This window comes from Platichthys flesus, chromosome 23, assembly GCF_949316205.1.
Source record: "Platichthys flesus chromosome 23, fPlaFle2.1, whole genome shotgun sequence".
NCBI classification, from domain to species: Eukaryota; Metazoa; Chordata; class Actinopteri; order Pleuronectiformes; family Pleuronectidae; genus Platichthys; species Platichthys flesus.
The window spans coordinates 14,640,257-14,657,505 of NC_084967.1; the positions used below are offsets into that span (position 1 = coordinate 14,640,257).

General features: G+C 45.8%; 2 protein-coding genes and 1 long non-coding RNA gene across 9 annotated transcripts in view; 2 read left to right on the plus strand and 1 right to left on the minus strand.

The window, feature by feature from the left end:
- The window catches only part of ppp1r12a (protein phosphatase 1, regulatory subunit 12A), a 40,969-nt gene extending 32,921 nt beyond the window's left edge, over positions 1-8,048 (plus strand). For 3 of the 6 annotated variants that reach the window (XM_062382633.1, XM_062382636.1, XM_062382634.1), the window contains 8 exons: positions 508-629; positions 803-868; positions 2,058-2,074; positions 2,170-2,287; positions 2,383-2,487; positions 2,746-2,793; positions 3,840-3,890; positions 4,868-6,157. In XM_062382633.1, coding sequence (XP_062238617.1) covers positions 508-629; positions 803-868; positions 2,058-2,074; positions 2,170-2,287; positions 2,383-2,487; positions 2,746-2,793; positions 3,840-3,890; positions 4,868-5,005 — 665 coding nt within the window. In that variant the 3' untranslated portion in view covers positions 5,006-6,157. Of the gene's footprint in view, positions 1-507; positions 630-802; positions 869-2,057; positions 2,075-2,169; positions 2,288-2,382; positions 2,488-2,745; positions 2,794-3,839; positions 3,891-4,867; positions 6,159-6,182 lie in introns of those variants that run through there. The other 3 variants (XM_062382635.1, XM_062382638.1, XM_062382637.1) reach the window with 2 other exon arrangements.
- Positions 8,049-10,973: 2,925 nt separating this feature from the next.
- Positions 10,974-13,423, minus strand: LOC133948570 (uncharacterized). Of its 2 annotated transcripts, none has more exons than XR_009920069.1 (4): positions 13,296-13,423; positions 11,369-12,480; positions 11,125-11,261; positions 10,974-11,035 (listed from the first exon to the last, which is right to left on the minus strand). It is a non-coding gene; the product is annotated as an uncharacterized LOC133948570 (long non-coding RNA). The 2 variants fall into 2 exon arrangements; XR_009920068.1 differs by having other exon boundaries at positions 10,983-11,261; positions 11,369-11,513; positions 12,270-12,480.
- The window catches only part of pawr (PRKC, apoptosis, WT1, regulator), a 38,485-nt gene continuing 34,361 nt past the window's right edge, over positions 13,126-17,249 (plus strand). Inside the window, exon 1 of the mRNA XM_062382398.1 lies at positions 13,126-14,054. Coding sequence (XP_062238382.1) covers positions 13,494-14,054 — 561 coding nt within the window. The 5' untranslated portion in view covers positions 13,126-13,493. The remainder of the gene's footprint in view (positions 14,055-17,249) is intronic.

The window sequence follows — 17,249 nt, forward strand, 5'->3', positions numbered from 1 at the left end:
GCAGATCATTTAGTGTTGTTCAAAAGGAACAGTTCCAACGCTTCACTCAGACTGCTGAGGGTTTTTATTTAGAGGCTTTTACTTAATTCTCCTGCAGTTCTAAACCTGTCTGGTTGGAATGAGTTGTGTACTTGGTCCTTGTGACGCCTCTCTGCAGCTTTCTTTCTGAAACTGTAAAAGTGACCTGCAGTAACTGAGCCAAAAGAAATAATTACCTCCTGCTGGACTCAGCTTCTGCTCACACTGTTCATCTGTTTATTCCAAGTCCTGTGAAGCTCAGTATCAGAGCCCATTAAAACTCGTGGCTACTGTGGAATCATTTGACCTGGGAGTGAATGCAGTTGACCCCTGGAAACGTTGATGAGTCCCAGCCGCCACTGCTACAGAGAACTTGTTGCCTATTCATCCAAAGTTACATAAAATCGACTTTGTCCAAGTGTGAAGCAGAAAACTCTGTTGGTTCTGAGTGTTGTTATTCACCTGTGGGTCGTTCCTGTGGATGCACAGAAGCAGACAGAAAGGAGGAGGAGAAGGAGGGAGAGGACAAGTCTCAGCCCCGCTCCATCCGGGATCGCAGGCGGCCCCGTGAAAAGAGACGCTCCACTGGGGTCTCCTTCTGGACCCAAGATGTAAGACACTAACACACACGATGATAGATAGAAGTTGTGTTAAATATTCATTGCGTTACTCATGATGTGGCACAGCAGTTCATGACATTTGCGACTCTTCCTCTTTTATCATTTGGATTTCATAGAGCTGAAAACTGTCTGTAACCCCCGTGTCTGTGGTTTTTTTATTCCAGGGTGATGATAATGATCCTGACCAGCTGTCGGACTCGGAGGAGGGCAGCACCAAGGGAGAGCCACAGGTAACTCAACACACACTCACACACGTGGCAGGAGGGACATGAATCGGACTAAAGCAGGAGCTTGACCGGCAAATCAAACTCATGTCTTCTCTCATGTGGTCGAGGCCCAGCAGGTCCACTAGTCTTTAATATCTACCTCTCTGTCCTGTGCAGCTATGATTGTCTCCCCTCCCTCGCACAGTGGGCGACCTTTAAGTTTTCATAGTTTCCATCTTCCGGGTATTGTCTGGTTACTGGGGTCACCTCGCAGACCAGGAGTCGTCTCTAGCCAAAGACCATTTGGTTTTCAAAACATGCAGACACGCGAGGAGGAGGAAGTCTGGATTTGTGTTTTTGAACTTATTAAACATATGCATACTTTAGTGAAATAAAAACCAGTTACATGAAGTCTGCATGGGGCAGAAGGTGCCGTGTTGTGAACATGCTGTTCCCGACTGATTGGGTGTGTCAGGCAGACATTAGACCACCAGACGTCTCGTGCAGTAGAGCAGGCGCAGGGTACTGAATAGGAAACGAGCGATTACTGTATCTTGCTGGAAGATGTGAAAGCTTTGAGGCTCTTCCTGTCTCGTCCAGCAAGAAAAACAATATGCTTCTGAACCCGCTGACCAATCAGAGCAGACTGGGCTTTATCCGGAGCAGACAGACGCTGAAAAGAGAAGCTGCCGCTTCACAGAATGAGGAAAGAGTGTAAAGAGTGTGAACCTTTTCAAGTAAGAGCCTGAATATGAACTGTAAGAGAGATTACAGACATTGATTAAAACAGATTAGAAGTCAGTCTGTTTATATGACCAGGCTGGATGTTGATCTGATCAGCTGATCTTTGTCCTGCGAGGCTCTGTGCCCTGCTCCACTCAGATTGTAGCGTTGTGTTTCCCCTGCACCACCGTCCACCTCAGGAAGCCGACCGCAACTGGAGGCACGGCAGCCGCTGGAGGATTGGTGTTTATGTGTCTGCATATAGAGCAGCTTGTTGGAGGTGTGGGAGGGAAGGTCCGGTGCTGAGAGGCCTCAGTTTGAAGTCTTTGTTTGTGGGAGTTCTACATTAGTGTGAGTCACGGTTTGACTTTGTCCTCCAGTCCTGACTCACTGAATAGATGCTTTTAAAACCAGATTAAGCAGCTTTATTTTATTTTACTTTATTTTCCTTTTATACTAACTCTCACTTTGTTTTTTTGTTTCCCTGCAGAGTGACAGATTGTCCAGGTATGTTTCGTCCCCTTCATATTTTGTCCTGTCTTATAAATCATCAGTTCTGTGTCTCTGTGTTGGTGATAAGTAGGTGTCCTTACTCGTTTCAGGAATGAGAGCACATCATCCCTAGATCGCAACGACACTCTGTTCAGCCGCAGCTACGGTGAGAGTCGCCGGCCGTACTCCAGCCGACTGGACAGGGACGACTCCACCGACTATAAAAAGGTTTGAAACTGATCCAATCCTCTTTCCCTGCCCCTGCTCTTGATGTCGTCTGATTGTTACGCTCGCTGACTGTTTGTTCGCGTCCCCGTCTTCAGCTCTACGAGCAGATCTTAGCCGAGAACGAGAAGTTGAAGGCCCAGTTACGTGACACGGACCTGGAGCTGGCAGACCTGAAGCTACAACTAGAGAAGGCCACACAGGTGAGATGAAGTCACACCCACTCAACTGATCAGTCAAAATCAAACCTGAACCAATTTCAGAGGTTTGATTTTGAGGTGTGAGGCATGACCCAGCTAAATTGAAGAACCCATTCAGAGTGTTGGGGCTAGTTCTGTAAAATAAAAGTTTATTTGCTCACGTCAGTTTTTATAGACCATCGAATAGCATCAGTCTCACTTTAAAAATATTCTTAATATGGTCATCCAGGTTTCTTATTCGTGTGTGTTTTACTGTTGCAGAGGCAGGAACGCTACGCTGACCGATCCCAGCTGGAGATGGAGAAAAGGGTAATGACAGAACTACTTCAACAGCCAAATGTCCTCCTTTTGTTTATTACATGTTCATAACTTCTGTCTTTCTCAAGTTTGTCTCAGTCTTAACGTAGAAGTGAGGATTTGCTTTGATTACAAAAAGTAACACTGCCAATGGGTTTTATCTGAAGGTAACGAGCAGGCCCCAATATCATCTGGGCGTTGGTATGATCTAGTTTCTCTGTCCGAGTCTTCTCTCTGCTGCTGGCTGTTGTCTCACACGTGCCCCGGCAGCCGGGGTCACGGGGACGCCCCTCCGTCCTCGCCACCCGGGGACACGCCACCTTCTCTCTCTCTCACCTTTGTTTTTTTTTTAAACCTCAGAAGGCAGCGTGTGTGTCACCACCTCTCAAGACTCGCTTATGTTGTGTGTTTTGTGTGGAGTTTGTGCAGGAAGTAGAATATTTTCACCTCTGTACATTTGTATTGAAAGAACGTGTGCATGTTGTGTCCATGCTTTGTTTGTTTTTATCACTCATGGCTCATCAAGCCGGCGTCTTCAGCTGCAGTTTGTAACTTTGACATCACAGCCTCCTGGTTTTAATAACTTATATCCACTGTTTTAAAGCTCATGCTGCAAACAAGGCCACGTCACTCATGTGTCATCTGCCTTTTGTAAAAAGAGAATGTTCTTTTTGTCTTTAAATCCCCAAAAAAGACATTCTGATGAGTCATTACATCAACTCATCATCAACACAACCCCGAAACAGCCGACCCCATGTCTTTTTTTTTTTTTTTTTTTTTTTGTTGACTCATTTACAAATTACATGTACATGATGTACACGTCACTGAATATGTAAGTCTGAACTGACTGTTGCTCACAGATGCCTCACAAGTGTGTGCTATTGCTATCACCCCCCCCCCCACTCCCCACACACACACACACACACCTCTTTTATTTACCACAGTGTGTAGAGCCTGCCCTCCTGAGTGTGTGTGTGTGCGTGTGTGTGTGGTTTACTGTTGATGGTCTTTGTGATGCTGTGAGTTTGAGTGTTGACCTTCTGTTCTTCTCCCCACAGGAAAGAAGAGCTCTAGAAAGGAAGATTTCTGAGATGGAGGAGGAACTTAAGGTACTGCCACACACACACACGCACACACACACACACACACACACACATATACACGGTGGATTATATGTTCTGTTCATAAGGTCAAGATTGCAGCTAGTGTGTGTATGTGTGTGTGGTTCCTACATAATTCTAGAAGTTTTAGGATTTTAAATTTAAGTCTATGATTTTTTTTGTTGAGTCACAAATTTCGGTTTTGAAACGAGAGATATGTTTTCTCCAATGTCACGATTATGCTCTAACAGGAAACGGTCTTTATTACAACTTGGGTCTTATATATAAGTATTTTTACTCTTTCTTCTTTTATTTACCACTAATTAATTTAGTTCATGGCAGCAAAACAAGTAAGAATCAATTAAAAACCTCTGAATTAAACTCTCAAAGACGCAACAGGACCACTACAACACAGAGAACGAGTCTAACTGTGAGTCTGTAAGTGTCTCGTCCTTGGATGAACTTTAACCTCCGCTGTCAAGTAGGATTTTCACAGAGAAAGAAAAAACACGCTCCTTGCTGCTAGATGTGCGTCTCGTAATCTGTCCAGGGCTGGTCTCAGGTCAGATGTTGTAATCTGTGTTGACGTATCATTTAAGCTCTTCATGTGAGACGCCCAATTAAATGTTCCTTTTCCGGAAAACTGATTTTTAAGGAGTGTTCCTCCAGCGCTGTGATAACCGAGTGTGTTTATTTTTAGGTGGTAGGCAGCTGGCAGATTTGATCACTCCTTCGGTTTCCAAAAGCTGTCCCCATTTTCTAACAGTCTTCCTCTTCTGTTCCCCCTTTCTCCTCCTCTTCTCTATTAATTTACTTTGTCCCGTCTTTCGTTAATCCCCTGTCTTTACCCGTACACCACCTCTCCTCCCTGCCACTCTCACTCTCTCCTTACATCCTCCTCTTGCTCCTCTCTTTGTTCTCCCGTGTTGTGGTTGTTACTCTCTCTCTCCCCCCTCCCCCTCCCCCCCCCTCCCTCCCTCCTGCAGAACCTCCCCCAGGTAAAGCAGGTTCAGGCCCTGCGGCAGATTAAGGAGCGGCTGCAGGCTGAGAACCGGGCCCTGGCCCGCGTGGTGGCAAAGCTCTCGCAGTCCGCCTGCAGCCAGCTGCCCAGCGTCGACCTCTAAGCCACGTCCGTCTGTCCACCACCTCCTTCTCCTCTTCCCTCCCTCCTCCTCCTCCTCCTCACCTTCTCTCCTTCCCCAACCCCATTCTTCTCATGCTCCATTCGTGCTCTGCCCCGCACCCATAGACAGGCAGGTGCCCAGCCGCCCCGACCACCACTGGTTTCGTAAACTCCCCTTTCCACTCCCTCTGCCTCCCCAGAGCTTTTTGGTTTTCAGATTGGGGAGCGTGTCTTTTGTTTTACGACCGGACACTTTCCTTTTACAGCACATGACCCTCAGGTGTTTTTAAACAAACATCAAAAACTCATAAATCACGAGCAGAGAAGAAGCTCAGGTGAGTATCTTTTGGCCGACAAGCATCTAAATTTAATTTAAGATCATTCAAAGCGGTCTTCATGTGCAGTGAAGGAACGTGTCCGTCTCTCTGTAGTTCTCTAGATGTGACGCTTCCTTCGGACGGAGCTCAGTCCTTCAGTTTGGCTTGTTCTGGCTTCTCTGCATGAAGTTGCATCGGTTTTTTTTTGGCCAAAATCTTCAGAGACTGAAGTTTTTTCTTTCTATATTCTTTTTAAAGTTTGAACCGTTTTTATCAATTATATTTAAGAGAGCTGCATGAAGAATAAAGTCTGGATACTTGAACGAACACGAGGGGATATTTTAAAAAGAAGCAGACGATCGTTATTTATCTTGAGAAAAGTTTTTTTTGCTGCTGCCAGGCTCAGTGGGCAACTTTAAAATAATCAGCTTCTGTTCAGATACGTTTTTAAAATCCTCTCTCATTTGTCTGTGCTATGTATTTTTTGCGGCCGCCCCGGAGCAGCCGCCGAGGTTCTGCATGGCTTTTCTCAGGAACTTTGGCCTGTGGTGTGACGCCCCTCTTACTTTTCTCTCTGGAACAATTGAGAAACAACATAAAGAACAACAAAAAATTAAATAATAATAATAATTAGAACATGCAAGATGCTGTGTGACTTCAAACATTTGCTTTCTACACGAGCTGCAATTAACAGTTTGTCAAAAACCGGCTCGACCGGTTTAACGACACGTGTGTCTGTCGAGACCCGTCTAAGCCTCGTTCTCTCTCTCTCTCGCTCTCTCTCTCTCACTCTCTCTCTCTCTCTCACTCTCTCTCTCTCTCTCTCTCTTCATCTCCTTGTTTCCTTTTCTTTCCTTTCAGATGCTCCCGGACTTGAAAGCAGACAACCAGAGACTAAAGGACGAGAACGGAGCGCTCATTCGAGTCATTAGCAAGCTGTCCAAGTAGAAACACACCCTAAACCCCCCCACCCCCCACCCCCGTCTTCTGCACCCCCCTATAGTCCCCCATGGCAGTGACTAATGGAATTGCACATCTAGATATTAATTGCAACAGACATCAGAGACAAGACTCCTATTTTTTGTTTGGTTCTTTTTCTCCTCCCAACTCTTTATCTCCCTTTTGCTCCTCCTCCACCTCCTCCTCCTCCACCACCACCGCAGCATCCATCCATCCATCAATCTATCCATCCATCCACCTCCTCGGCTGGTCATCCACTCGAGCGTGCGGCTGCTGTCCTGATAAGAACCCCAGAGTTTACAGAGCAAAGAGGAAGACGGGTTGCGTGAGCAGCATGTAGACGCATCGTGTGGGCGGGGAAAAGCCCCGAAAACTATTTAACCAATAAAGCCTTAGATGTACATAAAGAGACGCAAGGAAACAAACACTCGATCTCTCCTCTCCTCTCTCGGCTATCACTGAAGAACAGATATTATCCAACACCTGATTTTATTTGTGCCACAATCTTTATTTCATGTATTGTTTTGTTTTTTTGTTTCCTCTTCCTGTGTAAGTGTTGTGTGCTGTGCAGTTTCCTTCTACCACCCCTCAAAGTGCCACTTTCTGCCCCTCATCATCCTCGTGGCTCCTCCTCTTCCTCCTCCTCCCTTCACACACAGATCACCGACACACAAACACACACACACCTTACCCTGACTTTTTTTTTTGTACCTCTGTGTGTCTTCCTCCAAGAGGGAAAAAAATTTGAATTCTCGCTTTAGCGGAAAAAAACGAGGCGGACCTGGTGGAATTAAGCTTTCACTGTATGTGCAATATGCATTTCTTCTTTTTATTTTTTATTTTTAATGCTTTAATGACGAGTCCATCACAAGTAGGATTTTCTCACTCTTCCACCGCTTTCATCGCTCACCCTCCTCCCCTCCTCTTTTTTTTTTTTTTTTTTTTTTTTAAGTTTGTAGTGTAGTCGGTTTATATTCTGTATTTCTCACTTTTTTGTTTTAGCAGGTACTGAGTGATGCTGTATATACCTGTATGTATTTGTTTGAGACCAGCACATGGCATGCGTTTATGGTTCCCGTCTGTTACTTATTAAAAAGTCTACAAATTCCAGAGGACAAACAAGTTGTGTTTTTAATTATTATTTTTCCAGTTTTCATAGCCTGAAGTCATTGGATACAGTAGAGCGGCAGTTATTCATTTCTTTTCCAGTTTTTAAAAAATTAAAGTGTTCACGTAATTGTGAGATTAAAGAGAGAAATAATCGCTTTCACTACATTTCACTTTCATTGTCTTCAGTATCTTGGAACAGTGCTATTCATTCAATTTTTAGTTTTTTTTTAAAGCTGTAGTATTATAGCCAAGGTGTTGTCACTAAAAAAAAGAGAACGAGAATATCTTAGGTATCGCTAACCCAGTCCTTTTTACAATGTCTACATGCACTGTCAATGCCATGTGAGGGTTCTTGATGTCAGGTTCAAGCAAAAAATCGCCACCATCGAATATTCCATGCATCTGAAAACATTTTACGCATTTCAGTGGCCTTTTTAAGGATATTTTACTCAAATAAGTCGAAAAGGAAGAAGTCGCTGCAGATGGACCGATGACCATCGACTCTGGTTAAGACTATTATTTTTTATTTGTTTTGTTTTTCTTTATTTTCTCCCATCATCTTGTAAAATAGGTGTGTGGCTTAAATACATGCAAGCTGTGCTGTGACTACCAACCACTGAAGAGTTCATTAAAAATAAACTTGTACATTGTAAAGTGCCAGAGTCTCGTGATTTGTTTCCTTCTTCCTGTGTAAAGTGTCGGGCGTCGTTTTGTTCTTAGTATAGAAAATAAAATATGATTTGTCATAAAACATAGTTTAATAACAATTATTTTATTTATTCATCTGCTCAAGATAAATATTACTTATAGTTATAACATGTTGCCACATGCCTTTGTCCATAAATACAAGTTTAAATATTAGATATAAGAAATAATGATGTGATATTTGTTGTGATATTTATCAATATTGATGGATGTGAACATTTCTATTATTTCCATTTTAGTCCGTTTATTATAAATAAATGATAATATATAAACCTGGTTGTTTTTGATACTATTAGCTCATATTTATATCTTTAGACACTTTTATAATGAATAATATAATGTGACCTGAATATGTTGCTACTCTCCATCCCAACAGAAGGTGGTGCTCATCTTTCCAGACTTCCAGTTAGGTGCACTTATTATTTTACTGTATTAAACACAAGTATTCATAATAGAATATAACACTATAAGAAGTAGACATGTAGAGATTCTTTATTTATTCTGTTATCAGCTGCAAACACTCAGTATCTCCCTCTTGACTCTGACATGAAGATTTAATTTGTTTGTCCTCCCTCCTCCTCCTCCTCCTCTTCCTCCTCTTCCTCCTCCTCCTCCTCCTCCACCTCCTCCTCACACTCCTGCTCCTCTTCTCTTTACTCTGCTCCCTGATGGATTCACAGCAGACAAAGTGCAGCCAAGAGTTAGATAACACGTGCACACGATCACAAAGAGCCGGGGAAACGTTTTGCAGTAACTTCCACTCGACTCGAGCAGATTCCTCTTCATGTGATTCATACAGACAGCGACAGTCGAGCTCATTTCTCTGCTCACGACTGTTTTGGCCTGAACTTCTCACCGGGTGACACTTTCTCTCCTGCTCTAAGAAGACGAGCTCTGTTCGGGGAGTTAAAGCTTCAGGGATAAACGCTGAAATCTGCTGTAATTGCCCAGAGTCATGCAAAAGTGTCTGGCTGCTGTGTTTTCTGTTGACTCAGCACGTGTGAGGGGTCTGCTCTTCGTCTTCCTTGAGCGTCTCCAGCTGAACGTATTCATCAGGGGGACAGGATACTGGAGACAGGTCCCTGCATGACCCCCCGTGTGCTTACAGCTTAAAGTGACTAATGGTTTAAGTCCTTCTCATTTCTCAGAGTTAGTATCTGTCAGTGTTTCCCCTGCTGATATGTAACCTGACGTTTAATTGGAGATTTATAACCTGATAAATGTTCCTCTGAAGACTATCACGTCCAATCTGTGTGAAGGAGGAGTTGATTTCGACTCTGGTGAACTTTGAGCCCCGAACCAGGAGAGTGGAGGCCCTGACGGCAGCAGATTCATGGAATGAGATGCACAACAATCCCATAAAGCTGTAAAACTCCGGTGTTCACATAAAAACACAGATTTAGCTTTGAGGTCTGTTGATCAGTGATAATATCTCAGCAGGAGAAACCATGAAACGCGACTGTCTCTCGGATTCCAGCAGCTCCACCACTGGATGACACGCTGCGCTTTTCTGGGTTGGAAATCATCCATAAAGAAGGAATTAGATCTGCTGTCACACGCGGTGATGCTCGCTCTCGTCTCATTTCCACCAAGGCCCCAATCTCCATCTCCTCTGTGCCGTAAAGAGCAGCAACCCCAACGAACCCCCCGGGGCTTAGACACAGTGGATGAGCTAAACCCCTCTGGAACGAGCGGCAGCTTCTCTCTCCGATGACAAACGATGACAAATGGAAGCGTCGGCGATGAAGTGACGGCTCGGCTCTGTCGCTGAAACAAAGACGGATTCCAAAGCAGAGCGTGGATCCGGGTTTGTTGTGGATGCTTCAGTAGGAGAGGATTTAGAGACGTCTGTCGCTCTGTGGCGTCGTGTGACAGCTTCATCTCAGAGGAGAAGGCCTTCGTGCACAACTGAGCTCCTGTCACACAGTTTCCTAAAAGGATCCGAGGTCTGTTGCTCCACACATAGTCCAAAATCAAGAACAAGAAGAGATTGAATCGACACTAGAACAGTTTAATGACTCTAGAACAGTTTGAAATCGACTCTAGAGCAGTATGAATCGGATCTAGAACAGTTTAATGACTCTAGAACAGTTTGAAATCGACTCTAGAACAGTTTGAACAGATTCATGAACAGTTTCTTCCCTGAGCCATTAGAAATCTTGACTCAACCGATTCATGAATATCATGTGTTGACATTTTTATTCTAAAGTATTTGTTAGAATTTATTGGTTTGTGTCTTTTGTTGAATTTGTTTTTGCTGTTGTATTCGACTCTATACAAACCTTTGACATCAGACTTCATTGGGGTGTGTCTCCCTGCGACTGTGTCGACGTTGTGTTGACTCTGTGGTAAATATCCCCCCCCCCTCGCCCCGCTCGGCTGCTCTGTGAAACAAGAATCTGTCTCGACAAGTCACGGAGACTTGAATTGAGTCTCAGAGACACAACCACTGATCTGAATGTCAACAGTGTCACCCCACCCTGAACATTCAGGTTCTGAAGCTGCCAGCGCTCGACTCTTTTAAAACAGGGACTCACACACGACAAGAAGTTGATCTACAACTCAAAATACACTCATTTATTAAAAAGTACATGGCATTTATTGTCTTTAATTTGTAAAAAAAGTGAGAAATCATCTTCCACTAAGATGCTTTCATTGCAGTTTGAGTGAATTAAAACACGAGACTCAGGAGATTCTTTAATACTCGTTTCAAAACAAGTGACTCAAAAGGGAAAAGCAGCTTCGTCAAACCCTGATAACTTCCTGACGACCTCACAGGGAACTGACACTCGCTCTTTCTGTGTCTCACAGGAAACGTGTCCCCTGAAATTCTCTGTTGTCCTTCAGTTAAACTCCCCCCCCCCCCCCCCCCCCATCCCGAAGCTCGACACCACAGCAGGCGAGTGACAGGAAGCTAAACGGGTCAGATACAGGATCATCTGAGGAAAAAGTGGATCATCAGCGTGTTATCTCCGTCCTTCATATTAAGCCCTTGAGCAAGGCATTTAGCCAGAGTTCACCTACTCACCCCCTCAAAGTCTGATTGACAGTTTTGCCTGTAGACTGCAGAACTAGAGGCCTCCACTTCCTCCCTTTGTACAGAAATGAAGCCAAAACATCCTGGATGTGGGTGCCGCCATCTTGGATGTCATCTGAAGACAGAATCTGAACAAATGACAAATTAAAACCAACCATGAACATCAGTGGGATTAGAACTTACTTTGAGAAACATCTTTTACTTTCTCAGTTTGGTTTGTGTCCCATCTGTTTACACAGAGGAGACAGGGTTCATGACCTGCGATGCAGCCAGCCACCAGGGGGCGATCGAGGTGATCTGGCCTCTCTTATCTGCACCTGCCATCTGGTCCATCTGTGCGTCTCACAGGGGAAACCTGAGTTGAAGGTGAGGTGTGTGACCTGAGGAGTGAGTTCAAACCACCTGAGCAGCCTCTGACTGAAACAGACACTTGTCCTGGATTACAAATCTGCTGATATGTTCATTCATTATGGATAAATATTTTCTGAGAGGCTGCATGAATCTAACATCTGGAGTCTAGACGCACTTGTTTACATCCCCGGGTTGTTTGATGGGATTTAAACCCACCAGCGTTTGTGTTGACAGGAAACGCTCAGCGACAACCCTCATGCCCCCTGATTCTTTCTTTCCTCTCTCTCTCTTCTCAAGGAGCAGACAGAAAAATGCTAAAAATGCAGCAGTGTGACCTGAGCCCACAGATCAGGGTTTATTTATAGGACGGGCGCCTCACTCCCTTTCTGCTCCACCCAAACTTTTCTCATTATCTGCTATCGGGACTGGCTCATGCAGAGATAATGAGCGAATGCCTGCTCGCCTCGTCACTTAATGGGACGTCGGAATTTCAGCTCAAACTATGCACATTAATATGTTTTCAAATTTAATTCCTGACAAATCCAACCCGAGGCCCGTTTCCTTCACTACACTGAGGTTACAGGGATTTTAGTTCTGGAGGAAATTAAGTTTCTGACCTTAAGACCATTTGCCAACAATACTAAGAAAGATCTGAAATAGAGTTTGCATTATATATCCAAATGGAAATCCCTTTGTCACTCAAATAAATATCTGTCCCACACGTGTTCTTTCAAAAGGCCTGAAGTGTAAATGTCTCACATCTCTGGAAAATAAACAAAATAAACCTGTCAGGGCTCTTCTTGTATTTTCCTCGACTGGAGTCAAACACGTCCACGAGGAGACGAGCGAGGAGCATCTCGTCTGGAGCAGGTCGGGTGAGTCACGCCGGCGCCTGAGGGAGTCGCTCTGTGGGAACGTCAGCGTGGGAGAGTCGAACCGACAACCCAACGCTCTGCTGCTGAAAGGCTGCCCTGCCGGTGTGGGATTATCAGAGGCCTGTTCATATACAAACACACACAATGACACACACACACACACACACACACCTCTCATGGTCGTGGTTATTAGAGATCTTACTGATTCTGGACAAAACAGAGAATATGTATTTGATAGGGTTACAGAGTCCAGAAGAAAATGACTTTAAATTTGTTTATAATTTGATATAATAAAGATTTGTGTATGTGTTTTTTATTGGACTCTATATCATAACTCTGACTTTACCTTAAACATATATCAAAAATATTCGTAACCTTTAAAAACTCATGTTAGGAGACGGATTACATTTGTGTACTTTGTGGTATTTAACTGTACAAATACAACAAAGTGTGAGGATATAAATGACAGAAAACTAGTAAATTGTATTATAAAAATTGAAGTATGATACCGTGTGAAGTATTGGCTGATTATAGAACCAGGAAATACTTTTAAAAAAAACTCCCACAAGTGCCCTGTGAGCAGGAGCATTCCACAGACTGGGTGTTCGGGTGTTCGGCTCCACTCGGATCCGCTCGGCAGCGCTCGGCTGTGGAGCAGAGGGCAGGTAGAGGGAGCGCGGAGCTCCGGAGACGAGCACGCACACACACACACACACACAGACCTGGTCTGACCGAGGAGGACAGTTCACACAGGTGAGTTCACGCGGATTCGAACTTGTGACAAACGTCTGACACACTTCTCTGTCTGCGCGTCGGAGGAGGAGGAGGAGGAGGAGCGGAGCTGCGGAGCTGCGGAGCTTTTACGCACGAAGAGAAAGTGATCGTTCTTTTTTTAATTGGTGCGTAAAAGTTGGGAGGAAAGTGCGAGGAGCTTACTTTTTATTGTTGGGGAAGTTTTAAAAGTTGTGTTTTTGTGCTGACGTTGTTTCCGTGAACCTGTCAGCAGCGCCCGGGTTAACCACTGGAGGAATGCGGAGCCGCTAGAACCGGGGAGCGGAGCTGGAACCTCACATCGACCCGCACGAACTTTTCATTCGGAACCAAGTTGGCGAGCGAGTCTCTCCGAACACGATCATGGCCACCGGCGGGTTCAAGCCCAACGCCACCGACTTCCTGGAGGAGTGGAAGGCGAAGAGGGAGAAAATGAGAGCCAAGATGCTGGGGGACATCGCGGCAGCCACCGGGGCTCCTCTGGGCTCCGGCCCCGGGAACAACGGCCGCCTCGCCGCTGGAGCCCTGCCGGGCACCGAGCTCACCAACCACGGCAACCCGGAGCGAAGCGCCTCCTCCGGGAATTGCCTCCCCTCCTCCTACTCGGTGGCTCGGTCCTCCTCCGGCTCGGCTCTGAGGAGACCCGAGGAGGAAGCAGTGCACCTCCCTGCTCCCCCTGCAGCCGCCGCGGCCAGCCACCTGAAGAAGGCCCCGCCTCAGCCGGAGCCAGCTCCGTGCGCCTCCCCGGACTCCAGCCCCGCGATGGCGTGCAACGAAAGCGACAAGGAGAGTCCCTCACCCGGGAAGGGCAAGGAGAAGAAGAGCAGCGGCCCCAGCGCCAGGAAGGGCAAGGGGCAGATCGAGAAGAGGAAGCTGAGGGAGAAGAGGAGATCCACAGGTGTTGTCAGCATGCCGTCCACCGAGGTGAGTCCATGTGCACAGGTGAGACACACGTCCTCACGTCCTGGGGTTCTGTCACAGACCCAGAGACAGTCTGGAGGCCTGAGCTGCTTCTGGAGGTCTGAGCCTAGCACTGATCCTGATCACAAACATCTTATAAACCCTTAATTTTGACTAAGAAACCAGGTCAGGACCCTGCTGGGGTCTGAATGAAGCGTTCTGTAGTAAAGAAAACAAGTTATCTTCATGTTTCATATCAGGTTTTCATTGCTAATGAAGTCGTTCGTCTATATTTTGTCACTAATTGGGTCAAAGGTCCATCGTTAGTATCCAGAGCCCATTAAGACGTCCTCCACTTGTCCTGAATTCCTAAATCTAAATGACGTCAAAGCCCAAAACCTGAGTGTGAATCCTCCTGATCTCTAACTCAGATCGATATCCGGCCTGGAGCAGTCCTTGTTCTATCATCCTGTTCTCCTCTGTTTACTGTTAAACACCTAAACTGTGTGAGTCCAGAGTGTCGTTCGGTGGCTGTTGTGTAAATTGAAGCGTCTCCGGGTGTGTTGTTTGTGTGTTTGCTGCTGTGATGTGGCTGTTGTTGCTACTTTTTGTAACTTTATATCCAAGTTATTCTTCGGCTGTCGAGCTTGTTTAGCATCTCGGGGAAAAATGTTGGGAAAGTCTTCTCACTTTAACACATTAAGTGTGTGTGTGTGTGTGTGTGTGAGAGTGTGGGTCCATAAATAATTCAAACAACAAAAGAAAAATAGCACTTGTTTTGTCAAAGTCTCAGAATTCCTCTCATACATGTGTCTCTGCGCTAATCGAAATGAAAGCAGCTCTCAGATGTTGGGGAGAGAAGCTAAAGACCGAGGGGGGTTAGTGTGTGTGTGAGTGTGTGAATGTGTGTGTTTGTGTGTGTGTGTGTGTGTGTGTTGGAAGGCGTTCATTGTTATTGAATTTAAATCATGTCAGACTCTTGCCTAATTCCTGTGGTTCACACACATTCAGGAACTCTGATACGCAGCTGTGCCAACCAAGAGCCAGCCAACACACACACACACACACATACACACACACACACACACACACACACACACACACACACACACACACACACACATACTTCAGAGAACATTACATCGACTTACATTGATTTCCTGAGTTACTTTAACCGATAAACAGATGTAGGTCCCCACAGTATGTGTTTATAATACTTTTCATTGACCTCCATCCATTGTGGACAGCCTGACTTTAACCTAACCACCACTCCCATCTCACCACTAACCCCAGCAGCAGCAGCACCTCCTCTGAGAGTTTGACCAGTAAGTGGTCGGTGCTCCACATCCTGTCATTAGCTGCTGAGCCGGTTGAGAGCTGGTCTCAGGCCAGGTGGTGATGACCGGGGCTCGGGGGCTGTGCCAGACAGACGGAGCCATCGGCAGCCGATCATGATGTAGTGACGTGGGTGAACATGGTGTTAATGAAGGAGGAGGAAGAGGAGGGGTCTGACGAAGAGGATGTGTGTGAGTGAAGCACGTTTTGATTGTGATATTTTCACAATAAAAGGTGTTTTTCCAAAGGAGTTTGACCTTTGCCCTTTAACAACAATAAGTGTAAATCATTGTCTCGCACTGAGGCTCTGGACGAGGGGCCACATGACCTGGTTGGCCCCGGGGCCCCGTCACATCCTGATGACAGAATAGATCTGATCTACAACAAAAACAATTGAAAGCAGGAAATGTTTAGGATTTTTGCCTTTTTAAATGTCTTCCTCCTCCCTCCTCTGACACATGTGACCTGTTCCTGACGATGTTTTATTCTTTTGACCTGAAACATTTAAATCAGGCCGACAGCGAATAACAGCTCAGATGATTTAATGCAACTTAAACAACAGAAGCTTCATCTCTCAGATCTCACAGCTTGAGATCCTTAAGAAACATAAGAATATCAAAAAACTACAGATCAACATTCCCCCTTTCCTGCCTCTCGGCCTCTTGCACGTATATAAAAGAGCTCCGGATGCAAATGAAGCCTCCCACTCACAGCCTCTCTTTGTGACCGGTGGTCAGGTGTGAATGGAGATGCCTGGGGATTATCTCCCCCCCCGCTCGCTCCCTGCAGAATAATGGCTGCTGATCTGGATTTCCGAGCATCTGCGGAACCCAATCTTCTGCCCGTCGAGGCTACAATGGACCGATAACAGCTCCGTGCTCTACGGGGAGAAAAGGCACTTTTTGCACGGCATCGATCAATACAAAGCTCCCGCTCTGCAGGAAGGTGTCTCCTTCCTCTGCCCCCCCCCCCCCCCCCCCTCGCCCGCCGCCTCCGACTGGAAGCCATTGTTGTGGACGCCGACCTCTGACCTGTTCCCGACGTGCTTATGCAACGCTGGAATGTGGAAGCGAGCAGAGAGAGAGAGAGAGCGTGTGGGGTTCGAGCATCTCTGTGAAGCTTCGATCGCCCCCTCTCTGAAAACGTATCGGGTCGTGATGTGAGCGTGTTTTGCGTTAGTCACGCCGTGCGATTGTGATTCATGTCGCTCATTGTGCAGCCCTTTTTTTGTTTTGTTTGTTTTTTAACGACCTCGTGAGTTATGAGGCCGCGGTCGGACGCCCCTGCCAGGGGAGTGTGAACCTTTTGTTTTCATGTGGATGACTGGACCTGCCCCACAGAGGCTGGTGCCGGGGCGGGGTGGAGCCCAACCGGCCCGGCTGCAGCAATCTGTCTGCAGCATCACCGCGGAGGTCAACAGGTCCATCAGGCGATACTGTGCCGGGCGCTCGGGCAGTTAACACTCTGATGACAGGAGAACACAGCAGACAACAGGGGCCTTGTTCAGACCTGAGCCTGGGACTGCAGGTGCTTTTGAATATGTTTAATACAGACACACTTTAATTTTTTTTAATATCTAAACCATCTTTGCCTAATCTCAAAATCCTAGAGTTTCTAAATTATGCAAAATACGTCTGCAGAAGAAATATGTATAAAATTATATATCGGCAGAATTGTTTATTAGTTTTCCTCAGAAACAAACTGGGAACCTTCTGTTTTATATCAAACCACAGAGTTCTATGAACCTCTACCATCCTGCAGCGCTTTGTTTATTGCACGTTCTCAATTTACAGCTGCGCTAAAGAATGTTCATTTGCATTGGGTGGAGCGTGTTCCTCTTTTTGCTGAAACCTTCTCCAAACAAGGCCACATCATCACAGTAAA